Below are 27,007 nucleotides of genomic sequence, written 5' to 3'. Positions count from 1 at the left end.
TACGTTGCGCAGAAACCCGGGCTTGTATTTCTCGCTGGCCAGCGAATTGACCTTGGACTGAATGCTCTTGAGATAGAGTGTGTAGGAAAAGACCAAGTCTATGGCTCGCTTCGGATCGTACAACGCCGTTCGAATGTCGTTAGCGTGGTTCGCCACAATGTAATCAAACACGCGATTGGCCGTGTCGCCGTAGTCTTTGTAACGGGTAGTTTCGACACCAGCGTTAGAGTACAGCGCGTAGTAAAAATCTTTAAAGTAGTCGTCGACTCTACTTTCCAACCTTGCCTCAAACCCTATGGGAATGGCTTTCAAAGGTTTGAACAAGAGATTGTCGGTGGTCATTTTTTTATTTCAGCTACAGAAACACGTTTTCGCCTTTAGCGCGTTTATTTCTATAATAGGTCATTGCCGCGTAAGTCACGACTCCCGCTGTGGCCAGGACGGCAACTCCACCGACGACGTACAGCCAACCGCTTCCTTCGTCTTCCGCTGCAACAGTCTGATACGGCGTCTTGGCGACGTCCGACACTTTTTCGTTGCGCGTCGTTTCTTTAGGAAGAGCCGAATCTCGAAGAGACGGTATCGCGTCGTCCGACCGTCGTCTCTTGGCCGCCTCCGCCGCAGTCTGAGGGGACGTTTGGGCGACGCCCGACTCCTTCTCTTTGGGCGTCGTTTCCCTAGGAGGAGCCGAATCCCGATGAGACGGTATCGCGTCGTCCGACCGCCGTCTATTGGCCGCCTCCGCCGCAGTCTGAGCTGATGTTTGGGCGACGCTCGACTCCTTCTCCATGGGCGTCCTTTCCTTAGGAGGAGGGGGAGGAGGAGGAGGAGTCGACGGCGACTCGTTCGTGCTATCCCGAAGAGACGGTCTAGCGTCGTCCGAAAGTCGTCTCTTGGTACCGACACCCCTCAGCTTCGAGTTGTAGCTGGAAATTAAAGACTCGACGCCGACATAGTCCAGACCTTTGTCGTAAAAGGTCTCGATCAGGCTGTCTACGTCGTGAAGGTCGGCGTCGTACAGCTTTTTTTCCTCGGTCTTCATGACCACCTCGACGCCGGCATCTTTCAGTCTGTCTCGCGTGTACACCGTGGCCAGGAACTTGCCGAGTAGATTGTTCTGATCTCTACATTCTGACGATGACGTGTTTTAAGGCTGGCACGGCCACCTTCTCGTGTTCGGCCTTGAGCTCGGCGGACCTCTTAAAGTGAAGAAGAAACGCGGTGTATTCGTTAATCACGTCGTTCATTCGGGTCACGTCGTTAAATAGACCAAGTATAACGTTGCGATACTTGGCCACGATGTAATCGTACGCGGCTTTCATTATCTCTCTGTCAGTCCTGTACCCCGTGTGCGCCCCGGCTCTATCGTACAATTCTTTAATGTGCACTCGCAAATAGTCGTCCATCGACTTTTCGAGTCGTTCTTCAAACTGAGAAGGAGGCTTCTTGAGTATAACGTTATTCTTATTAGACATTGTTAGGTGTTTTGTATTAGTCCTGGACGTCAGCCGTAAACTTTGATGTTGTATTCGGAAAGAGCTCGGGTCACGTCATCTACAAAAAGCGTCTTGCGGTGTTGCATCTGGGCGTAGACGACGGCCTTTCCGACGACCTCGGTGACGAATCTATCGACCTCGAATTGCATGTTACCGTACACGTTCTCTGATATGCGATCGATCTCCATCTCCTTGGCCAATCGACGCAATTCGTTCTTACAGAGAACGTCGTCCACGGCAGTCGTTGGCTGTCGACTGTCCAATTGCTGCTTCTTCTTATTCTTGGCTACCGTCCTCTTTTGCCGGGTCACGTTGTTTGAGGCGTTTTTTATGCGCGCCATATTCTCACCATCTATCTCCTCTAACGATATAAGCGGGAAACTTCAGTTTTTTATTTGAAATCGACGTTACAATCATGTTACGCGTATACTACGACAACCTGGCAAACACCATCGCGACCGGACTTCGAAATCCCGGCGACTCCAGCGTCTTTGTCGACTTTCTCTACGCCTTGGAGACTATGCACGCGGCGACGATCCTTCTCGTCGGCCGCCCCTTCATGACGGTAGGCGCAGCGCTGCATCGATTCCATAGCCGCACGAAAAACAGATACAGACTCAACCTGTACGTCTACATGAGACTGGTTCGGACGGAAGTCTGGTACCTCAAGACGGCCTGTCGATACATCGACTTTCGCCTCTACCGCGACGACGCAAGCGCCCTCGGTTCGGTGATCTGCGACTACACGTACGAAAGCGGTCGAGTGTACGCGAACGCGACCGCCTTTCGCTACGAAGAGGCCAGCAAGATTCTGTGTCTGACTCTGACCGACTCTCTCACCTTCTTTGTGGCCTGCGTTCGCAAGTTGAGTTACCTGCTTGACATGCCTCCCGATCGAGTCGTTTGCAGCGTCGTCGAGCCACGCACCGTGAAAAACGCCAGAGTGCATCGAGATTTTATGAGCCTGTACGAGAGCGTAGATCCGAGGTATGCGTAAGCATGAGTAACGACGTAGATATGACCAAGGTCGAAGAAGAAGAAGAAGAATGGATAGTGTTAGACGAATGGAACGATGGCGACGATGAAAAAGTGGAGGGAGAGATTACGGACGACGAGGTCAACCACTCCGCTCAGACTATTTATAGTTCCGAAGACGAGACGAACGATCGGTATAATCGTTTCAAAAACGAACGTTGGCGGGTATGGAAGAGGCGCCCCGCTACCGGCTCGTACTACCGGGCGAGCGGATACCTTACCCCGTACAAGTGGACGTCTTTGAAACAATGTTGCGCGGATTCGGAGAAAAAGCCAACGTCATGATAGAAGCTCCTACCGGATCGGGCAAGACGATGGCCATGCTCGGAGCCGTTCGCGAATGGATAACGACACGACCCAGCGGCAAAATCTACCTCTGCTCTAGAACGCACCAACAGCTCGACCAAATGGTAGCGGTGGCCAAGGCGTTCATCGGAGACGCCGCGCACATTTCTCGTCTCGTCGGCAAGGACCGAGTCTGCCTCTTGGAACGGGAAGTCCACAGCGGTAACGTGCCCCAACTCTGCAGTCAACACAGGGCCTCGTCGACGTGCCGATTGTACCGCAATTGGAAAGAGCAGCATGGACCAGAGACGCGTTTGCCCGACGTTAGGGACATCGAGGACTTGGTGGAGAGTTGTGCTGCAAACGATATCTGCCCCTACTACGTCAACGAACAGTACTACGTAGCCAGGTCGAAAATAGTGCTGGCTCCCTACAACTACTTGATCGATCCCTTCGTCCGTAGCACGCTCAACATCAATCTCAGCGGCGCGATTCTGATCCTCGACGAGGCGCACAACATTGAAACGTTTTGTAGAGACGTCATGTCCCTACAAGTGTCCAGATCGCAGCTTCAGACGTACGCACGACGATTTTCTCGCTACGTCGAGCTTCGCGAATTCTTCGAGGGGCTCCTGGCCATGATGAACGACGTTGGATATGCGATTGTTCGCGGCGAGGATCTCCTGGCCAACAGGAGACGCTACCTCAAGACGGACAACGTGAGCCTGGGTCAAGTCGTGAGTCCCTTAACGTCTCGACATCCTTTGTCCGACCGGTTAAACACCACGTTGATTGACCGCATCGTCACTCAGTTTTACTACCCCGAGATATTTGGTGCCCAAGGCTTTGCAATGTTTGTCGTCCAGGGTCACCAGTCGCCAGAACTCAGGATGACCTGCATGAACTCGAGTTACGCCATGAAGTCTGTGTCGTCGTGCACGCACTCTATCGTCCTGGCCTCGGGGACTCTGAGTCCGATGTCGTCGTACGAAAAGGAATTGGGCGTCTTCTTTACTCACAAGGTGTACGCCAAGGAACACGTCGTGTCCAAGCGTCACGTCTTTGTCCGTAGGATCTCGCATTCGCTCAAGGGTGACAAAGAGTTTTACATGAATTACAGCGCATGCCAGAACGAAGAGCTACTCAAGGCCGTAGGTTCCGTCGTCTACGAGTCGACCAAGATCCTGAAGAAAAACGTCGGCGAAACAAAGGCTGGCGTCCTGTGCTTCTTCCCTTCTTACAAGCTACTTCAGACCTGTCGAGACGTGTGGCGCAAAGTGCCTCTATGGGCCAAGTTGGTCAAGGTGGTCGGCGGGCATCTGTTTCTGGAAGATTCTGAAAACTCGGACCTCTTGTTTGATAGGTACAAGACTGCGTTGATTGACGGAGAGCCCGGCACGGTGGCCCTGTTTCTAGTCGTGCACAGAGGCAAAATGAGCGAAGGCGTCGACTTCTCCGATTCGCTGGCTCGACTCGTCGTATCCGTGGGGTTACCCTATCCGTCGTATCACAGTCCGGACGTAAAGGTCAAGGTCGAGTTTAACCGCAGCAGGGGCGGAAACGGGGACGAATGGTATAAAACGCAGGCGATGCGAGCGGTTAACCAGTCCGTGGGACGCTGCGTACGTCACGTGAACGACTGGGGGGCCGTCCTATTGCTCGACAGTAGGTATTTTAGACCCGACGTTTGGAGCGATTTATCGCATTGGGTCCAGGTCTGCGAAGACGAGTCGTCCACCTTCAAAGACACGAAGAAATCTTTGCTCGAGCTAAACTCGTTTTTGAACGGTCGTCTATGAAAATGCACATCCTCAGTTTGCACACGTATCTGCGCGAACACAGATACACGGCTAGCCGACAGGGCTACGCTTACTGGTATTGCACGATTCGCGACGCTACTATTGCTCCTACACCAGCTGCTTCGGTCAACAGCGATCCCGTTTCGACCGACCAGGCTCCAACACGAGTCGCTACTGTTCCATCGGACAAGCGGGGACCGTCCGACAAGCCTATACTCGAATCGTGCACGTGCGAGACTGCTCCTACACCAGCTGCTTCGGTCAACAGCGATCCCGTTTCGGCCGACCAGGCTCCAGTACGAGTCGCTACTCTTCCACTGGACAAGCGGGGACTGTCTGACAAGACTATACTCGAATGGTGCGTGATTGAATACGCCAATACTCTACCGTCGGTAGAAGAATTTCAAACGAGATACAACCTGTGGACTGGTGGAAGGGACAAGTTCGACGCAGGAGTGTTGAAAAACTTTATGACTGCGCCGATACCTCCCTCTTCGGACGAATATGACACCTACGTTAGAGAAGTGGAGATTGCCCTGGAGAAGCTGGGCATATATTTTACTCCGACAATCGTCTCGAACCTCATGGAATTGTACGAAAGATTGCACGGACTGTCGGACGCAGACACGCGCGAGCTGGTGTTGCACTTTTGGAGAAAGCCCAAGGCCCGAGTGGATTTCTCGTCGAGATTCTTCTCTATTGCATAAAGGTGGGCGTCGGTGTCTACGACATCGTTGACGGTCATCTCGACTGGATTCGAGGCGAGATCCGGAACGACATGCTGCGCAACATTCGAGACCAGTTGAGTGCGTCTTTCGACCCGGACAACGTGCAGCGAGACAAGTTGGAGAAGGACATTCTCGCGTACCGAAGAGACCTGCGAAGACTCTCTCGACAAGTGTGCGTCAACACGGACCACGAGTTTACGCACGAGTTTATTGCACCACTCTCTGGACATTGCGAAAACTACGTGCCGTGCAAGAAAGGCCGATGGTATCTATGGTCTTAATAAAATACGTACGAATGATTGTCGAAGGTGTTTCTTTGGAAGCTCTGTACAAGCACGTTCGCAAAAATAGGAGTAGCTACGAGAATAAATGTTACGATTATTGGTACTCGCGTTTGAGCGAAATATCCGCCACCGAGATGGAACCAGCGACGCGACGACGCTACCTGACGTGGGTGCTAGTAGAGTACATTTTGACCTTTCCACCTTTCAAAGACTTTAAAGCGTCGCTCGCACACTGGTTCAGTCTCGACACTAGGTTTACGCTCAGGTTATCTACACGCGAAGGCGAGTTGACCGATTTCCTCCGCGTGCCCGCAGCTCCAGTGAAGGACAAGATCACCAGGGACCGATACGAATACGTCCGCGAAGCCGGACTGAGAAAAATGGGGGTCCATTTTACGCCAAAGGCAAAACTTTATTTAAAGAATGCGTACGAAAAGTTGTTGCGCTTGATTCCCCACGACGTTCAGGGCGTGGTCATGTCCTTTTGGAAACACAAGATGAACGTCCAGTGGGCAGTGGTAGAGGTCTTGTTGACTTGCGTTTCTAATGACGTCAGGGCAGACGATTTGTTGGTCGGTGGCCACCTCGACGGTATCTGGCACCAGATCAGCGAGTACACTGTGCACGAGGTCGCCGAGCAGATAGACGTGGCACCGGCCGTCGCCGATAGAGACACGCTTCGCCTGTTGAATCAGCGAGACGTGGAGCGTTACAAGATTGATTTGTTAAATTTAAACGCCACATTGAGGGTGGATCTGAATCGATCGGCTTCGTTCGTCGTGCTCTCGGACGCCGAGTACGAAAGACGAATGCGCTACGCGCACGAACATTACAATCGAAACATATACTCCGAAGCGCCGAGGAATCAGGAGGAAGACGAGACATCACCTCCTCTTTCTCACTACGAAGACGAGGAGATAAAGAAGAAGGCCGGCGACACCAAGGTCGTCCTAATGTTGTGTTCGCCGTACTGCGTGTCGTTGACGGCACTCGCCTACGCTGGGTACGTCATGCTCAATAAATAATAAAATGGACGCCTACGTCTATTTGTACAATGCGATCAAAGAAAATTGGCCCGATGCGGATTGGATGTGCTACGCGTATTGGCTCGCCAAAGTCAAAAACGCGGACGCAGACGCCGCGTGGTCGCGGATACTGGCCAAGAACCGCGTCGTCGGTTCGGATGCTTAGGCTCTACTCGCCTGGCTCTTTGCAGAGTACGCCCTCACCATGCCCGGTCGTCGAGCTTTCCTCGAAAAGGTCGGCGACGTAGCCTTTGACTTTACCCCGGGCCTAGTCGACTTTAGAGAATTTGCATCTCAAAACGTTCGCGAATCCACTGCCGGTCGCCACGCGGACGAGACGTACGCCGACCACAGAAAGCGAAACTTTGCAAAGTTGAAAATGACGCCCACCTCGTCCTCGTTCCGCAAGCTCGTCAACCTGTACGAGACGCTGTCCACAATCCAAGATCCGCTCGAGCTTAAAGGATTTTGTTTGCGAGCGTGGGCCCTGGACAAGGACGGCGTGTGGGTTGCGGCCGAGACGTTGAGCTTATTTGCGAAACAAAAGATTCCGGTCGGGACGCTCTTATCGTTGCACGGAGAGAAACTGCATTCTCATGCCGGCCCCGAGCAAGTCCGGCTCTTGCAAAAGGCCTTTGATTCGCAACAGCAACCGTCTACCAACGACGAGGCGAGCTACCGCCAAGATTTGATAGAGATGAACAATCGAATCCGATCGGCCACGCCGCTACCTTCAGTCGGTAGTCTAGTAGCGATCCTCGTTCCTTCGACAGCGATCGGATTGGTACTTGGAGTCGGGACGTATTTGATCACGCGTTGAGCAATACAAAAATGTCTAGAGACGCGTTGAAAGAAGACTACGAACGGTTTTACGATTACGTAAAGGAAAATTGGACCAAAGTTGCCCTTCGCACTTTTCGATTTTGGCACCAACACGTCAAGAATATACAGATGTACGAATTCATAGGTCTGAGTAGACAACAACTTTTCTATATGCTAAATTCCAAAGTTCGCATGTGGATCGTCGCCGAGTATGCCCTGACTTTGCCGGGACGAACCAAGTTTGTGGAGACGGTATGGCCGTCCTACAGTCGAAGGGATCCCGAAATCTTTGACTCGTTTTACGACGACGACACCGCACTGACCAAAGAAAACGATGGCAAGAACAAATGGCGCTACGAACGGCAAGTCGACCAGTACTTTGCGGATAGATTTAGAGTTACGAATGCAGCGCCGATCACGTCCAGCACGGTCCGAAAATTTGTCGACGTGTACGAGAACCGTCTAAAGACGATCGAGTTGGCCAAACTGGAAGACCTGTGCGTGCGCGTCTGGTACAGCGAACACAAGGACGCGCTCTGGTTCCTCACCGAAGTGTTGGCGGCGTGCGCCGGTCGCGACCTGTCCACCGACCAACTCATGCTAATGTACGGCGAAGAGCTGCATTCGCATCTGAGTACGTCAAACTATAAAATTTTAACCGAAAAGTTGGACGTGGAAGCCACGGAAGAGGAACGCGGGTCCATATACAATTCGGACACGCTGTCAAATTACAGGGTGGACCTCGCCGAGATGGCCATGGAGCGGCAGATCACGTTGCTACCCAAACACTTTCGAAGTAGTAAATTCGCGACGACGACCGATGAGGAGCTGCCACCGCCCACTGACAGACCCGTTACGACCGACGACTCCACCCGTAAAATCGACCCCTTATTAAAACTCGTGATTCCGTCGGCCGCAACGGGTCTTTCCGCGGGCGTGAGCGTGCACCTCGTTACGAGTACAAAACAATAGAGGATGGATTTAGTTTCGTTTTATTCTTACGTCAAGAACAATTGGAGCAAAGTCAACGCCGCCGTCTTTCCGTACTGGCGAGTCCACGTTAAAGATTTGGACTACGACATGTGTTGGGAAGAGATAGTATTTCGCAAAAAGGGGCTCAACGGGGCCCTACTTTCCGTGTGGTTGGCGGCCGAATACGCCCTGACTCTACCGGGAATCACAAGGTTCGAGACGCACTTGCGCTCGAACGCCAAGATTGTGAGGAAAGACATCTTGGAGGAATTTTACGATTTCCGACCGCCCGCCACCGCAACGGAGCCGTCTGACGACATAAACCGTTACAAGTACGACGTAAATAGAAACTTTAATAGACTCGAAAGTCAACTGACCTCGATCGTCTTCAGATTCTTTATCGAAGTGTACGAAACCTTCAAGACGGCCGCCCGCGAGATACTCGAAAAGGTCTGCATAATCACCTGGTTTCGCCACGGGAACCTCTGGCCCATGGCCGAAATCATGACGACCTTCGCCAACGAACGCCTACCGACCGACGAGTTTTTTCGCGAACACGGCGAAAAAATTTCCACGCAGGCGACGACCCTTCGAAACTATTTAATCTTGTGCGACGTCTTCGAACAGGAACAGGTTGGCGACTACGACGACACGCTAAGTCTCGCGTTACGATCGTTGACCACCTACGAGACGTCTCTCGCCAAACTTTCCGAGGCTCTCGGCATCGACTTTATGAAGAAAAGCTTCACTCGTAGCGACACTCTGTCTACTTCTCGGCCCGAGGAGTCCGGCGCAATGACCGCGATTACGTTGAGCTCGACGGCCGTCGGCGTGGCTGCCGGACTAGGCGTGTATTACTTTACGGCTCACAGGTGAAATATAGTCTTGAGATACTTGTCGTCTCGACCTCTTTCGTCTCCCATCGCTGCCAGTCGAGCCTCCAAAAGGTTCTTACACTCCGTCAATTGCTCCTCTTCTTCTCTCCTCTGTTCGAATCTACAGTGATAAAACACGTTCGCGGCGGCATTATAAGCGTAGCGCAAAACGTCCGCGGCATCCACGTGCTTGGCCAAGACGTGCAGCAAGTGGTCCACGTTCCCCGTATGGCCGACGCGGCCCTCCGTTCGGCACTGGGAGGCGGCGTGTAGTACATGTGTCCGTGGAACAACTTTCTATCGTCTTCGACATAAAAAGTGTCGTTTCCGAGCAGCGGTCTCACGTATTCTTCTAGGTAGCGTCTACATTCCTTGACTAGTTTGTCGTCTTCCCTTCCGTTTTCGCACAGCAGAGTGAACGTGGCGTAAACGGACATTTTTTTTTATCTAAAACAAAAAATGCCCACGTTCCAGGACGTATTGACGTCATACGTAAATCTCACGCGGGAACAGAAACACATACTAGACTCGCAAGTATCCAAAGACGCAGATAACGATCCAGACCGTTATTCGAAAGAGTACGTGTTCTTTGCGTCGCTGCGAGAGGCCCATAGGTTGAATCGAGACATATTGGAAACTCTGCGACAAAGCAAGGACGGCGTCCCGATCTGCGCCGACGAGTCCTTTTTTCAAAGCTTGCTCGATAGAATAAAGACGGCAAAAGACATTCACGACCACGTATCCAATTGGGGTATGGGACACCTGATGGCCCTGACAGTGAGCGTTCTAGGCCTGCAGCTCGTGGTCACATCGTTAATAGGCTACGGTTACAACGAGTACGTATTGAACAGATACGTACAGCGACAAATACAGGCGTTCGACGATAGAAGAAGAGACATTTCAGAGCCGAGAATCGCCAACCGACCGCTTCCACCGAGAGCACAGATAGACAACGAATACGAAACGCTACCGCCCCCTTCGCCATCGGTGTACGACGTTCCGCGTAGTGCGGAATCTCTATACAGCGTTCCACCTCCGCCTCGGCCCGTGCAATAATTTTTCACTAACCTAGACGTATCCATAATAAAAATATAATGGCAGCAGTCGTACCAGGAGGAGGTGGTGGTGGTGGTGGTGCTGGTGCAGGGTCGCCGCCGCTCGCCGCAAATAACAATCAACATTCGTGGGCAAACGGAACTCTGCGTCACGCATATCACCAACCCGGCGCGTACACGGCCGAGGCCCCGAGTCCCGTCGAACACGTTGTTGAGGTCGTCCTCAGGGGTTCCTTCACGACAAACTACTGGGGTAGTTACGATCGAGACTCGTACGCCGACAACCCGATCGCCTTTAGACCCCACGTACCCAACAAGAGTCTACTCTACCCCTTTTTCAACACGAACGGCGATCCTCACGACGTGCACACGATTCCCTTCTTTCGCGTCTTGTACGCGGTACCCACCTTCTTTCACATTCCCGGAGAAACCCGTCGAATCATCCACGCCGAGAGCGACTGCGTGGAGAACCTGACCGCCAAGTGGCGTCTCACGATGGAACTGGACCCGAACCAAGGAATGCTCCTATTTCGAGTTGGCACGCGCTCCGTCATCGATAACGGATGGGTCCCCTCGCATGCCGTGCCCTTCGATCAAGTATTGGCCCGCATGCTCTTTACCGACGAAATAGAGCCGCACCTCGGCGACCTGCCCTACGATTGGGCTCGCGAGTTTAGGGTAGGCTACGACAAGGCCCTGACTCTGATCCCCAATCCCGACGAAATCTTTAGCGTGTGCAAGACGATCCTCAGGTCTCCGTACTTTGCAAATACAAAGATATTTGCGAAGACCCTCAACCCATTCACTTCGAGCAGGTCCTCGGTGTGGGACGCGTCGGCGGCCATCATGCTCCTGGCCGAGCGAGAAGGAGTCTTTTACGTTCCGGCTCTCAAGACCAGACTGGCCGAACGGTACACGTCGCACACACTGTACGGAACGGTGATCAACGTAGTGTACTCGTCGGCGACTCACGCGGTGGACAAGAACGTTTTGGGCCGATCGCACTATCACCTGCACGAGACAAAGTCTCTTTCGGACGACGTAGCCGAATGTCTCTTGGACTTTGTCGCTCTTCGCTACGTGTGCAAGGCGTACGCCCTCATGCGCGCCGGAATGGTTGTGTCCAACACCAATCTGCCCCGCCTGCTAAACTCGCAGACGGGCCGGCCCGAAGAATCGTCCACGTCGGTGCCGCCGGTGGTGGCCCAACTGTTTCCGCACGTCCTACCTTTTTTCATCACGGGCGGCAGCGCCGAGAGCGACCTGATGCACATGGAGTACAGCTCGTCGTTCCTCTTTCGCTACTTCTACCATTTTGTGGTCACGGACCCGCTCCCCGACACGGACAGGCGCTTTGCCGTGACGAGGCGCGTCGCGGAGCTCTGGCTGGAAAACCTGGCACCGTACGTGATGCGCAGGGTGATTCTCACACACTTTTTACAAGGCACCGCCGACAACATCGAGACGCAGACCAGAGACGATTTCCACTACATGCGCATCATGAACAATTCGCGAAAACTAAACGAAATCATGGTACTAGTCGACGGACTCCATAAGGCACTCGGCGTGGCATCTTCGATCGATAACGGAATAAACTTGGCCGTGTACGACGGAGACGCGCGGGTGGTCAAAAAATACCTTAGTCATCTGGGTGCCGGCGGGTCGGGCATCGCCGACATGGTGGAAACGTACCACTTTCAACTCATCATACACACGCACAACGGGCAGAGTCAACACTTGGACGCTCGTCTACCCTACGAGAGGGTGGCATTACCCGACTCTATGGAATCCCTCTGGGACAGGCGACCATCGGCACCGACGCAAGGGCGTGCGGCTCCGGCGCCCCCCCAACAACAACAACAACAAATCAGCTTCCCGGGACAACTCGTATTGCCAAACAAACTCATTATTTACGCCGCCAAGGTATCTACCGATTTCGTGGCGTCCCAAGTGGACGAAACGGTCGACTACGGCAGGAGACCTGAGAGAGACTCACCCGGCACCGTTGTCGGGACCGAAAACCCACCGCCGCCTCCTTCTCATTCATCACCAGCTCCGGCAGAGCATAGTGACAAGCCCAACAACGAAGTGTTTTACATGCTTACAATCGGGACGCTAGGAGGATTGCTGCTTGGCAGCGGTGTCGTGAATTACCACCAAACAAAAGAAAAACCAGCGACACCACAAACCAGAATCAATTAAATTTTATTTGTACCGCTTTCGATATATTCGCATTATTTCGTCGCCACTCATTTCCGTAACGGCCTTGCGCTTCCCGTACATCCTACCGGTCGTCTCCGACTGCATCGCGGAAGGGGACTTTGCATCTCGTCGTAGAGTAAACAGGTTTCCGGCCACGTTGCGGGCAAGCAGTCTTGCAAAGGGGGAATCGCTGACGACCAGTCCGTTGACGTGCAGTATCGCGTCGGCGACTTCGGAGCTGTTCTTGCCGAGGCTTTGTGCAATCTTGTACGCCAAGTCTTGGGCGTTGCGATTCTCGAAAGCGTAAGGAGCCATTCTCGCCATCAACTCGGTCATGAAGGTGGAAGAAGAGTCCATAGTGGCCTTGGCAGACGTCCTCGGCAGGACGAAACGACTCCTCTTGGATTGGTGGACGTACAACGAACAACTGGGAATTTCAAAGTTTATTCTCAAGAGAGCCAGCACCCGGACAGAGTTTAGTTTAGTTTTCGTCGAGGCTGCCGAACTCGTCTTCAACGCACAGGACATGAACCTCAAACACTTGTTGCTCGTCGTCGTACCTGCGGTATATCACGTCTTTTCGCCGACACAGACCATGATGGCGACAAACACGCGCCTCGCCACAAACACCTTTTACAACATGAGAAACGCCCTGATCAAAGTACTCGAATACGTGGCCGTTCAAGCGCCGTCCAGGTGCGTCACGCCGTGCGTGTCCGATCTCGCACACTGCAGTCCCTTTGCCAAGCAACTGCTTGCCGACTGGAACCGCGTGTACCGTCAGCGTAAGTACGACGACGAAGGCGACGACGAGTGTCTGGATCTTCAGATCAGGTGCAGATTCATCGAGGCGCTGGGCTACGCGATCAAGGGCGACGTCGTCGACGTGACCGTTGGCATCAAAGACAAGATTACCAATCTAATGCTCCAATTCCTGTACGACGGCACCCTCGACATTTGGGACCAATATAGGCACGTGTGCGACATCAATCGACAGAGGAGAGAATTAAATCACATGTTTGATTACGCGAATCGGTGTTTCGAAATCCTATGCGAGGTAAAGTCGTGGATCAAGGGACATCGTCTGGTCGAGGCCTTCAAGGACCTGTGCGGAGCCAACCCCCGCAAGAGCTTCCGAGACTTGGAAAACGTGGTGTCTCTCCTCCAAGACCTGGACGCCTTTGAAATTCGAGACGTAGCCGAGCAAGCGGACGGAGTTCTCGCCGACACGAGCCGTCGCTTAAACTGCGCCGAGATGGACTTTAGCCAGTCCGTCAAAGAGTACGCTGCGCACGTATCGCTCGACGATTTTGTCAGAAACGAGGCCGAATACGCCAAGCTATACTTTCGAGTCGTTCACGATTTCTACTGGCGGCACAAGCAAAAGATGGCCAACGTCAATTACACTTACTGTCTCGACAATCTCAAGGTAGACGGAGCCGATGACCCCTATTATCTCCTGCAGAAACCGATCGAAGAGCTCGTCGAGGTCATGAAGTCTCTCGCGGCTCGACACGTAGAGTACAAACGGGTCTACTTTTCTCGAAATTGTCCCTGTAAACGGCACCGCCCAGAGCAGCAAGACGATGAACAAGACCAATGTTATCTATTTGACCTCAACGAGTACGCCGAGTGCCAGGAAACGGCATCCGTCCTCGAACTACACTCGATCCTCGGCTACTGCGATTCGGACGACTGCCGCTGCAAAACGGACGAACTCCTGTACAGCAAACACCTGTTGTACAAACAAAAGCGCTGTCGCTTTTGGTTCATAGAACTCGTGTTGGAATTTCCCGTACGCGAGCACGTTCTGAATCTGGAATACACCAGATTGTAGATGGGCAAGGAGGGGTGGGACGAATATCGTCACGGAGATTTTGGGTCGTAAAATTCAAAGTCGTCCTCTTCTTCCTCCACTACGACGACCTTGCTGGTGTTTTGCAAGACGCCCACGTGCGAAATGTCGAGACCAAATGCAAAGTTGGTTGAAGTCCAGCCCCTCTTGCGTTCTTCGCACAGCGCCGACTTGACGAGCACCTTTTTGGGGTTCTCGAAACAGGCCGCCGAGAGGCGATCTCTCGACTTGCCAATGTACGATCGATTCAGAGAAGCAATTTTGTTTGGGTCTCGCGTCAGCATGTTGATGTACAAACGAATGTAGGCCAATAAAACGTTATCCTTGTTCGAATCGGCATCCAACACGTTCTTTAGACTCTTGTACAGGTGAGAATAGATGCGCCTGTTTGTTCGACACAATACCAACAGCGAAGACATGTGATCCAGTGGATCGATATAGTCTAGGTTCTTCAAGACCCACCGGGTAAACTGAGGGCACAGGTTGTTGGTAAAGTACTCTTGCGGAATGACAAAGACCAACTGCTCGTCTTCCGTCAAAAGGGCGCAGTCCAACTACTTTTCAACCACCACATCGCATCCGCTAAAGTCGACGGCGACCTCGTTCGCGAGACGAAAGTAGACCGGATTAAAGTCGCCGTTCTTGACCCTCTTGCCGTTAAACAGGGTGTACACAATCTGCTTGCCCTGTTCGAGGGCGTCCACTTGCAGGCGCGACCGACCGGCCGCCCTCTGCCTAAACACCTGGATCGCGTTTTCACAGTCTCCTTCGCGCTCGTGGGGCTTGAGGTCCCCGTCCTTCACGTTGCGCATCAGATCTTTACAGGCCTTTTCTCGATTGTGCGAAGAGTCTAGATAGTCTTGGGTGAGTGGAGAGGTGATGTTTTGCGCCACCACGTCGCCCAGTCCGATTCCCACTTGGGCAAAGGAAAACATCACGGTGCAAAGCATGGCGGTGAAAAAATCCACGCCGCAAGCGTCGTCCACGTACTCGTCGTATTTGGGGGGCACGCGCATGTCCTCGTCGCAGTACGATATCAACACGAGCGTGTGGTGCAGCACGATCCTAAACATTTTGCGAGTGTAGTAGCGCAGGCTCGCAATCTGTTCCATCGCGTCGGGTGGGTCGCGATCGGTTGACACCAGAGTAGAGTGCACGACGGGGTCTAGGGGTGCCGCCACCGAAACGTCGTAAAATAGACAGCCGTCGTCAGTGGCATACTCGTACGTTTTCAATAACGCCTCTAGGGAGGGCAGACTACTGTTGGCATCCGGCTCCAGAGTCTGTAAATAGGCCTTTCGAATGTTACCCACTACTCTCCTGATTCTCTCCATAGATAAAATATGCGATGGACGGTATAAAGAGGGTGGGTTCGAAGCACCAATATATTCCAACCAAAAACAATGCCGAGAGCGGTGGTGGCATAAGCTGGAGCGTCGTCTATCTGGCGTGCAGCGTCGGATTCCTTTGCAGTTTATATTACGTTCATTACAAAAATAGGCGGAGGTTGTTGGAAACCTGTCGATCCTACAGACACCTTTGCGAGCGCAAAAACGCCAAGAAAAACGCCCAGATACTGACGGACGAGCAACTGCTCGAGATTCTAGACGGGTTCGCGTACGTCAAACTCAGAATACTCGCCAGCGACCCAAACAAGCTCAGAAAACTCGTTTATAAAGAAAATAATGTGGACGCAATATTCAAACATGCACCATTCTCTGTGTAACATAACGGCCGACGGTTACGTCTACAAGCACGGGCGGCACATTGGCTACCCGAGCTGGTTCGTAACCGAAGAGTACGACAAGCGTCACATCGAGTGTAGGGTGGTCGATACCTCGGGCCTCCTCAAATCCGACCTCGAAGACTCGATGCGCCGAATGTTGGCACCCGACGTCATCCTGTCGCCCTACATCGACCGATGGGAGCAGAAACCGCCCGTCGTAGCCGTCGACGGAGAGTTTGTCTCGCGAATTTACAGTGACCTCCGCGAGCTCAGAAACTCGGCCGCCTTTGTCGGTTTCGAAGACGCCTTCGAGCAGAGCCTCGTGAAAAATCTCCCCGACGGCGACGTAGTCTTCGATTTTAGATGCGTCGACCTGGCCTTTTCACTGTCCACCACTTACAAGACGGACCTCTTTCAATTTTTCTTCTACGTGCTCGTTCCCGTCTTGAGAAACTGCATCGTCCACGCCCAACTCACGCTCGACAACAACGAGTACGAAAACAGAACATTCTGCCACGCGTCCAACGTCCTCTACTACTTTCTGGAAAACCTAGTCTACCATCTCCTCACCAAAAATTCCTCGCGCAACAACGGACTCGCATCCCTCGAAATTGTAGACAAGTGCAAGCCCAGGGTCGACGACGCCAAAATCACCAAAAGCGTGCTCCAACCCGTCTACGTCCGCAGAGCCATGACCGAGGCCTTTCGCCTCTCCTCGTGGGTGGGCGACGGATCCGTCGACTCCAACACACTCTGCATCCGCGTGGGCCATCTCAAGGCCCCGAGCACAGTCGAGATACGAAACGTAAACGCGCCCGTCTCGTACGTAAAGTACAACTCGGAATGTCCTTCGGAAGCCTATTTTGGCTCGGCAGCCACCTTTGTACTCGACGTACCCAACGACCGAGTCTTCAACTGGGCCGTCGTCAAGTGCAACGAGGCGCACGTCGAGGGGCTCCACTTCCCCATACCCGCCATCTCGGGTAGCCACACCGATCCCGTGTACATAAACTACCTAGACACGTGCGCCTCTAGCATCCGCGTGCTAGACATGGGCTACTTTACAGTGCCCGCCTTCTTTGGAAAACACGAATACAGCCAAAAGTTTACCTCGCTCGAGTATCTCCGCTGCGGCAGCCTGCAAAGCGAAAGCTGGTACGCGATGCTACACGAAAACACCTCGCCCGTGGCCTTCGAGTGGAACAACATCGTGAGGATTCTAGACTCGCGTACTCAAAAGCCCTGCGCCCTAATCAAACTCATTTCGGACCACACGACCCACATTGGCCTCACTCAACCCGATGACCTATACTGGCTAACTCCAGAACTCGACGCAAATTCCTGGACCTCGGCGTCCTTCGTAGACATACCGCCGTACGAGTTGCACCGCGAATATAGCGCTGGCGGCGACGTAGAAGAAGACTCGAACATAGTTATCATCACGCGAGACCGCTGGCCCTTCGTCAATCTTTTCAAGGTCAAGATATTCGTCGTAGAAGGGGGGCCACTCTGCAAGTATCTCGACTCGTGCATCTTCAAGCGCGACACGCCGCTCCTACCTCACTTGCAAACCTTTCACGTGCGGTGTCCCATAGACATGTTTACGCGCATATGCACCAAACACCTCAAGGGCGGCGAGCGACTACAAGAACTCACCGTCTACTGTGAAACCAGATTCTGCGACAACAGATACATTCAAATCATAAATCAAATATGCAAAACCGCCACGCGCCTGCGATCCCTGTCCATCTACAGCAACCCCTCGACCACCGCAGAGTATATTCTCAACAACATCCAGAGTCAAAGTCTCCAGTCCCTCTATCTTCTCTCCAACAACATTAGCGTACCTGGCATGAGCGTTCCAGTCATGTACGGCGAGTCCGAACTCTCTCGCAAATTTTGCGTCGACCTACTCAAAAAGTCCTTTCCGAATTTGCGCTACTGTCTATGCGCCTTCAATCACATGTACAACATGGACCTGTCACCCACGCCCGCTCTGTTGAGGCAAAACTTTATTAATCCGCGCACGCCCATATCGTCTGCACGAGAAGAAAACGAAGATACGTACCTGCCGGCAAAGAAGCCTCGTCCTCCGCCTAGACAACAGCAAAGGCCCGTAGAGCCACCCAAACAATCCAACATGTCAGAGACTCTCTTGGAACAAGACTTTATTCCACCACCCAGCATTTCGACAACTTCGATTGAAGAATTTAAAACTCCGGACCCACCCTTATCGTCCACCACGGAAACTCCTCTGACCAGCGAAGTAGACAGCGTTAAGAACTTTCCATCGTCCGAAGACGGCAACAGTATTAACCTATCCAATCTCGGCAACAAACCCTCCATTTCTACAGTCTATGCAGATGGCGCCGTCTACTCCGACACGTCGGTAGAGGCTAAAAGAGTCTTTGAAAACGACCAAGTCGGTCGAGACGTGGTGCAATCGATGCAACCCAAGCCCACCTTCCCAGTCAACCCCTATTTACTTAAAGGAACGGCACAAGAAGAATACGACGAAGACATTTAAAATAATAAAGTTTAATTATTTGCCTCCGACACCAGAGAAGCGGTCTACGTCCCGTCGGACAAGAGGGCGGCCGTGCAGTCTTTCCGCAAGTCTCTCTTTATTGACGAAGACCGGGTGTTTGATCCACCGCTGACCGACCGGGAAGTTAGCATTCGCCTCAACGACGACCGAAGAGGAGGGGGAGACAGGTTCGTCTATGCCTTCGAGATCGACAATCGACTCGTCGAGGAAACGAACCTACTATTCGCCAGGCACGTGCCTCAAGTACTGGACGCTTCGCAATTTGTGCCGCACGAAGCGGAAAAACTCGTCTACCCAATCACAGACTCTTATCCGGCCGTCTGTTGGGTGACGCCCATCTTTTGCCTGTGCGCCTTTGCCGTTCTGTTTTCGAGCGAGTATGCGAATAATAAAAATGACTAATGAAACCAACAACGTCTACAGGGTCACGCTTCAGAGCATTTACTTATATAACCGAGACTTGCACGATCGACTATCCGACGTTGAGAATGGTTTGATAGTCGTTGGGATCTTATCAATACTTCTGTTTTTTGCTGTCGTTTTTCTCGCCTTTCTCGTATACAGAGAGGGCCCGTCTTTGATACATAATAGTAAATAAGAAATGGAACTACCGGTTCTCGAGCGATTAGACTTGGGGCAGGCGGACACAGAGCCGTCGCCTTCTGCATTCGGAGACTACATCGACGTCGGTTTGGACGTGTGCCGCTCCATAGACCCCACGATCCTGGTCTACGTGTCCCGGTACTTTGCGGAAAATCACCACGTCCAAGATCCGCCCTGCGAACAGGTAGACGCCAAAGACATCGTCCTGGTGTTTACGTTCAAGGCCACGACCACCGTGGACGACGACACGCGCTACAAGATGACGATGGTCGTAAACTTTGTGAACGCCTGTAGAGACGTCGTAATATCCGACATGATGTACAGCCGACGGCAGATTTTTCTACAACTGGAATATAAAAAGAGACTGTACGGCGGTCGTCACAAGTTTACAAAGACTCTGGGCCTGATCGACTACGTACTCAACGGCTACCTCAATTCCAAATCGGGATTTTACAAAATTTGGTACGATTATTACGACGTGTCCAAAGAAGACCGCGTAACAAAGACGATAAAGTACGTGGAGGGTCTAAAGTACAAGGGCGTCTACAAGCAACAGGATTTTGAAAAATTATCATCTTCGTGTGGCGAGCGCAAGTGGATGAATTTGAGAAACGCCGTCATTTGCAACGGCGTCGACACGAACAAGTACTATTGTTACGTCACATACCTCGGTTGGAACCGATATGACTTTTACATAGTGCCGAGATAACCTTGACAGAAGACTACCGCCGTCTACGAAAAAAAATAGAATCGCGAAATACTCTACTCATCTACCCTCTCCTCCCCCCCTACACCGTCCACGCATGGTGTGATATTACGTGAGCGGCTCTCATTCGTCGGCTGATAACACGTGGGCTTCTCCGACGCGACTGCTTGTACTTACAGCAAAGTTAACCCTACCCTCTCCCCCCACATCGCTTCGAGCCAGCCCGAGAGTAGCACCATGTCCATCCTGAAGAAAATTTCCACCGCCGACCAGTGGGCCTCCAACTACGAGAATCTTCAGAAGATGTTCTCGTATGACGATTTTTTTAAACCTTACGTGGATGTGCCAAAACATCTCCGCGCCGCCACGAAGCACGTCCTCCAATATTTTATAGAGTGCGGGCACATTGTCTCCGGCAATGACAACTGTTTTATCAAGAACTTTGTGGTCGCCTTCGCGAACCCAACCGTCGACCCGGTGGATCAACGCATAGTCGACGTGATTAATATCATAAATGCGTGCCCTTATCTGAATGTCTTTGAGTTGGCGGTGACAAAGTACTATCTCTTGATATTTGTGCGGATCGTGCCGTCGAAACGGACGGATGCTGTCGGGCTGCGGAGAATACTCTGTTTTTTACACAGCGTCATCACCAGCTACGTGGGAAACCACCACGTCGAGTGGAGCGAAGACTGCGACGTGTTGGCCCCGCGGCCCCCGTCCACGATCCCCATGTACGAACTGGACTACAGGGGGTTTTTGGAAGTGGTGGACACTGACGTTTTCGTGGCCGAGTTGAGAAGCCAGCTCAACCGGGAGCGTCCATGGACGACCCTGAGGAAACTAGTCGTGAGACACGCCGACACTCCAAAATATTATATCGAGAGGGTGCGCAACTACGACCGTGCGGTGATTTACTAGGAAAATAAAAAGAAAACACTCGCAAACCAGAAACTGTGTCTTTATTCCCACAAAAAACCAATCGCCCGGGTGGAAACGGGCGCATTCGTTCGTCTTTTCGGAAGGCAGTAAAGTTGTTCCCAACGCGTAACAATAGGCGCGGTAAAACGCTTTTCGAAATGGGCAAACACCTGCGCAGCGCAATTTTTGCTTTATACTAAGTCTTATATCGACCTTAGCACATCTCAATGTCAACGCTCTGGGACCAGGTGCATTCGTCTCTACCTTTCCGAACAACAGACTTCTGGAGGCGTTACCTAAGGCGGGGGTAAAACATTCGCTTTAAAAATAAAAATGCATAAAGTCGTTTCCAACGCGTAAAAATAGGCGCGGTAGAACGCTCTTCGAAAGGGGCAAACACCTGCGCAGCGCAATTTTTGCTTCATACTAAGTCTTATATCGACCTTAGCACATCTCAATGTCAACGCTCTGGGACCAGGTGCATTCGTCTCTAGCTCTCCGAACAACAGACTTCTGGAGGCGTTACCTAAGGCGAGAGGTAAAACATTCGCTTTAAAATTAAAAATGCATAAAGTCGTTTCCAACGCGTAACAATAGGCGCGGTAGAACGCTCTTCGAAAGGGGCAAACACCTGCGCAGCGCAATTTTTGCTTCATACTAAGTCTTATATCGACCTTAGCACATCTTAATGTCAACGCTCTGGGACCAGGTGCATTCGTCTCTAGCTCTCCGAACAACAGAGTTCTGGAGGCGTTACCTAAGGCGGGAGGTAAAACATTCGCTTTAAAATTAAAAATGCATAAAGTCGTTTCCAACGCGTAACAATAGGCGCGGTAGAACGCTCTTCGAAAGGGGCAAACACCTACGCAGCGCAATTTTTGCTTCATACTAAGTCTTATATTGACCTTAGCACATCTTAATGTCAACGCTCTGGGAAAAGGTGCATTCGTCTCTAGCTTTCCGAACAGCAGACTTATGGAAGCGTTACCTAAGGCGGGGGGTAACGTAGGAACCCACCACGTCGAATGAAGCCAATACTGCGACGTGTTGGCCCCGCCGTTCCCGTCCACGATTCCAAAGTACGAACAGGACTACAGGGGGATTTTTGGAAGTGGTGGACACTGCCTTTTTTTTTTCGTGGCCGAGCTCGGAACCCAGCTCAACCGGGAGCGTACGTGAACGACCCTGCGGAAACTAGTCGTGAGACACGCCGACACTCCGAAATATTATATCGAGAGTGTGTGCAACTACGACCGTGCGGTGATTCACTAGTAAAATAAAAAAAACACTCGCAAACCAGAAACTGTGTCTTTATTCCCACAAAAACCAATCGTCCGGGTACCATGGGCTCGCTTGAATAGTATCGACACGTCAGGCCGCCGGCGGCGCTTCACAGGTGGGAAAGGCTGAGCTTGATACTATTGTAAAAATATTATCGTGTTTATTATTCTCAAAATGAAATGAGCTCGTGCCGCGTAACGTCCTCTACCGTTGCTCGATCGGGCAATGGGATCCGGAACGTAGAGCGATGTTTGGTGACAGGCGTAGCGAGTCCACCACAGAGGGTTTCCGGTGGAGGAGGCCGACTTAACGGCCAAGAGGACGTAGGTGCTGTCGTGAGCGCCGACGACCGAAGATCCCTTGAGTGGTATGGGGAAGACGACCTTGACCGTCCTGGGCTCGGTGAACTCTATAGGTTCCTCGTCGCGCCCCAGCCGTATCTCGACCACCTCCTTGCACATGGTCACGGTGCTATCTTCTTGGGAATCGTCGTCGACAGTCTTCAAAACTACGTCCGCGCACTTTTCCACCTTCCAGACGTATTCTCGACCGCCGACATCGGTCAGTTGGATCGACCGAAGGTCGCACATTATTTAGATTTTTTCCACCACGGCAGATATTTTGTCGACGAGTCCTGATTCCATTAAAAGACATACACGCACCACGTGGACTCCGCGCACGCCCTGAGTCAGGAGGTGATCTGGCGGAATGACAGCCGCCTTTAGGAAGGGGAAGTGCTCAAACACGCTAATGTGCTCCTTTATATAGTCGGTGTTCTTTTTCACCACGTGACAGAGTTCTGGGAAAGGGACGTACTTGACGGCAACGTCTTTGAGCTCTACCGTCACCACAATCTGCTGCATGTAGGATACGTACTTGAGGTCGGGATGCTCGGCGCACGCCTTTTGCGCGATGTGTACGAGCGCCTCGACTTTGGCGAGCGGCTGCGTGTCCTTTCGCGTGTGAAGCGACACGACACGCCCCATGCCGCCGACTTCTCCGTTGATCTTGGCGGCGATGCGTTTGAGTCTGTGCGACGAGTTGTCGTTCATGAGCGCGATGCGGAGAATGCCTTCGCCCGATTCCGTTTCGCAGTGATACACCGAGTCCAGTCCGCACTTCTTGACGACGTTTTCGTAGACCTCTAGTTTGGACTTTTTTAGCGTCATAAAGTCCGCGAGCTCCTTGGCACTGAGGGGCTTGTCTCCGTCGAATTTCGTGGCGATGGGCACGTTAATCAGAAACTGGAGACATTCGGTGCTAAAGAGAGCCGAAGCGCCAAATCTTCCGTCAACGTTGCACGTTATGTAGTCGAGTATTTTGTCAAACCCGGAGACGCGCTTGTCTTCCACATCGCAAAGCGTTCGCACCGGCATGTTTTTATATAAATTAAAAACCAATTATGGAGTATGTCGTAGGGCTGCTGGCTTCTCTGCCTGCCGCGTATAATATACTGAAGAGGAAATTCAAAGGACTACCCGTATTTGTGTACATATATTCGAAAGAAAACCAGTGCGTTTTTTGGGATAACGTGGGTATGCGGTGGAACTCTCTAAATAATAGTTTATACCTGATGAGTGACGATTACAGTCCGGACAACCGCGGAACGACCGTCCTACTTTCGCCGGGCGAACTGGAAGTCGTGCACTCGAAGCGGGACAAGACAGCCGACGCGTACGTCCCTACGCACGAGCAGCATCGCCTTAGCGAGCTCTCGGCTGCGAGGAGAAAATCTACGACGTCGTCTGGAATGGCGGTCAGCGCGTCGTCTACACTTCCATGGACCTGTTTCGAATGCTATACAACAAGGGCGTCTTTATTTGACGTCAAAGTTTGGAAAGTTGAGCGAGCACTTTAACAACCCGTTGAGCAGGCGCCTCGGAAGCCTGGCTCTGTACTCGTAAGGAGTCACGTCCGCCGTCGTCGGTCCGTAAATATGTAGCCACACCGAGTCTCGCTCGTCGCTTTCCGACGCCAATCTTCGGTTGGACGCGACGTCGTGGGGGCTTCTTCTCGCGTCGGGCGCGTACTTTACCATGTCCACCGGTACGTTTCGCGGTTCTAAATAACCCAAATTTCTGTTCATTGCAAACACGACAATCATGTTATCGTCGTGCGAGCGCCGCTTGTACGTTTCGTAATGTTCTCTGCGTACGCATCGTCTGATTCCTTTTCCGTAATTGCCGCATATTGCCTGCCCCGTGCATAGAGTCGAGCAGTCTCCGTCGTTGACGCAAGACACGTATTCCTTATCGCAATCCATATACTTTTTTGTTTGAAGAAGAGATGACCTTTAAAATTACTATACTCAAGGCTTCGGAAATGAACGGAGTCTATTTTCTGTGGGCTATGATACTGCTAGCATTTAGCGTTCTGGTTCTTTCGCTCACAATCTGCCGCGTCCTGTTTGCCCAAAGAAGAAAACGGAAACCGAAAAAGGAATTGAGTAAACGGGACAAGCTCGTAAACAGCATTAATAACGACAGCGACTTTTCGGACGACTTGTACGAGAACGTTCTATAAATAAAAATGGACATGTTTAGGAGTGCATTCCTGCCTTCTTCGCGAATCGACAATTACAACAATCCCCACAGCACCACCACGGCCGCAACTCCCCCTTTCAATACGACTGTGCATACAACTACGGCTCCCATGACCACTATTACTACTACTGCAACTACTAGTACTACTACTGCTACTACTAGTAGTAGTACTAGTACGAACCACAGACTAGACACCGTCCCACTGACGACACCCGACCAAAGAAACGTAGCATCTAATGCGACCATAGTCTACGACATGATGCTGGCATATTTCTGGAAAAACACCGACAAGAACAAGCGATCCGACATTTACGACAGTCTCACTCTCCGGAACGCGGTGACTTCCGCGAGCGACCATCGAGCCGGTAGCGAACGTCTCTTTAGAAAACACGTTTACGAGGTTTTGGGCAGATCCTTTCCCTGGATCCTTAGCGTCGATAACGTCCGCGTCTGCGTCTCGGACCAGAGATCCGTACTGCCCATCGAGATCCTCATTCCACGCAGGGCGGCCTACACCAACGAGAGCGCAGACTTGGCTTTTGTCGGGCGCGTCCTATACGACCAGTACAAATCGGTGATTGATCCGTACGATCACGTCACGTATTTGGTTAGGAATCACCCCAAGCTCGTGGAACGCTACCCCATGTTCTGGTCCTACGTGTTTCTCAAAAACGTTCCGGCGTACAACGATTACGTGGAAGGCGACTGGAGCGACGAGAAGACAATCTTTTCGAGTCAGACCTATCAGGCGGGCTGGTTGAATGCAGACGCAATAACAATGCTGGCAAGCACAGTCACGAATCTGCCCTTTGGCGGAACGGGTGGCGTCGGCGAAGAGCCCGTAGCCCTGGGCGTGCGCGCCATGTACAACCTGGAGTTATTTAGTTCTGCCTACAACGGAGACTACCTGTTTACGGCCGCCGCCATCCGCAACGCGTACAAGTTTGCCTACGACTCGTGCCTCTACGTTCCGCGCGGCGTGGCCACGGCCGAGCTCCGTTCGCTAAAGAGGGAGGTCCTTCTGGGCGTGCGGCAACCCACCATCTCCGACGTGGTCAACGACATCAACAACGTCAAGACGTCGTCCGTCATGGTCTACCTGGACGGAACCGTGAGAAAGAAGCGCGGCGGCGGCATCGCGAGTGGCGGCGTGGGTTGCCTCAAGGCTTCCGGCCTGCAAGAGGACGTGGTGGAGAAAATTGTCGAGAGCGTCGAGTCGACCGTCAAGACCATACTACCCCGACTGTGCGAGACGATAGGAATTCCGAGCGTGATTGCCAACGCCATGACGGCAACGAAAAAGATTCGGCTACTAGACGTGCTGCGCACCGTGGACAACGTCCTCTTCCAACACAGCGACTGGGAAGAGAGAATAAACAGGGGTCTTGCCGCGATTCCGTCTCTGATCAACAACATAACCAACGAGCCGATCGTCAGCTTTGTGCCGAGCAAAACGGCATACACGCACGTACCCACAGGCAGCACCCTCGAGCTACCCGGCTTTGACAACTCGATTGTGCTCTCCACTCATCTCGATCCCGAAACAAACAAGCGCTTCTGTCCCCTCAAGTTCATTTTACAAGAGCCCTTCCTCTATCTAAACAAGGGGAGCGGGCGTTACTTTACCCACTCGAGTGGAGGTCACCCGATGCCCTTCACCCAGGTAGAGGGATTACGCATACTGTATCACTTTCTCGTCCAATTAAAAAAAACACAACCTCCATTATTTGGCGTGACCTTGTGTGATGAGAGTACTTAAGCGTCGCCCTTCTACACACACAATAAACGTATTGACACCATGGGTATCCGAAATCTTTGGAATACACTCAACGCAGTTTGCAACCGCGCCGTCGAGGAGGAACTGGCACCGTTACTCGAGTCTCAGTTACAGCTCTTGGACGACCCCGGCAGTAACGTCGAGACGGCCACGAACCTCGTTTTGCGGACGTATTTTTCGCCTACGCCGTCTGCGCGTCACTTCGACTATGAGAGCGTGACGTCCTCGTTCGTGATCGGAGAGTCGGCGCGCATTCAAGTCGTCGTCGACGGTAACATTTTTCTACACCACTGCAAGCACTCGCTGACGGACCACCATCTCAAGACGTTTGCGGACAAGATCGATGCCGCACGAGCGATCGCCGACCGAGAGGAACGAGAGCGAGCGTGGGAAGCCTTGAACCTCGAGATTATCAAACACTACGTTCGCTAGACCAACGGAGATCTGGTTGGCGATTACGTCGAAGACT

At 52.3% G+C, this 27,007-nt stretch overlaps 1 protein-coding gene across 1 annotated transcript; it reads left to right on the top strand.

The window, feature by feature from the left end:
• Window positions 1-2,495: 2,495 nt before the first annotated feature.
• Window positions 2,496-4,615, top strand: LOC120849031 (ATP-dependent DNA helicase chl1-like). The gene is made up of 3 exons (XM_042287724.1): window positions 2,496-2,688; window positions 2,799-3,090; window positions 3,280-4,615. Exons 1-3 carry the CDS (start codon window positions 2,496-2,498, stop codon window positions 4,613-4,615), a joined length of 1,821 nt encoding a protein of 606 aa, XP_042143658.1.
• The last annotated feature ends 22,392 nt before the right edge of the window (window positions 4,616-27,007 follow it).

Source organism: Ixodes scapularis, unplaced genomic scaffold, assembly GCF_016920785.2.
Source record: "Ixodes scapularis isolate PalLabHiFi unplaced genomic scaffold, ASM1692078v2 ptg000247l_1___fragment_3__unscaffolded, whole genome shotgun sequence".
Lineage (NCBI taxonomy): Eukaryota > Metazoa > Arthropoda > Arachnida > Ixodida > Ixodidae > Ixodes > Ixodes scapularis.
Note: the sequence above shows the minus strand (reverse complement) of the source record. Positions and strands in the feature narration are given on the sequence as shown.

Coding starts and splice junctions, on each gene's coding strand:
- LOC120849031 (XM_042287724.1), top strand. CDS start 2,496: ATGAGTAACGACGTAGATATGACCAAGGTCGAAGAAGAAGAAGAAGAA. Junction 2,689..2,798: donor TAATCGTTTCAAAAACGAAC/GTTGGCGGGTAT, acceptor GCGGATTCGGAG/AAAAAGCCAACGTCATGATA. Junction 3,091..3,279: donor GCCTCGTCGACGTGCCGATT/GTACCGCAATTG, acceptor CTTCGTCCGTAG/CACGCTCAACATCAATCTCA.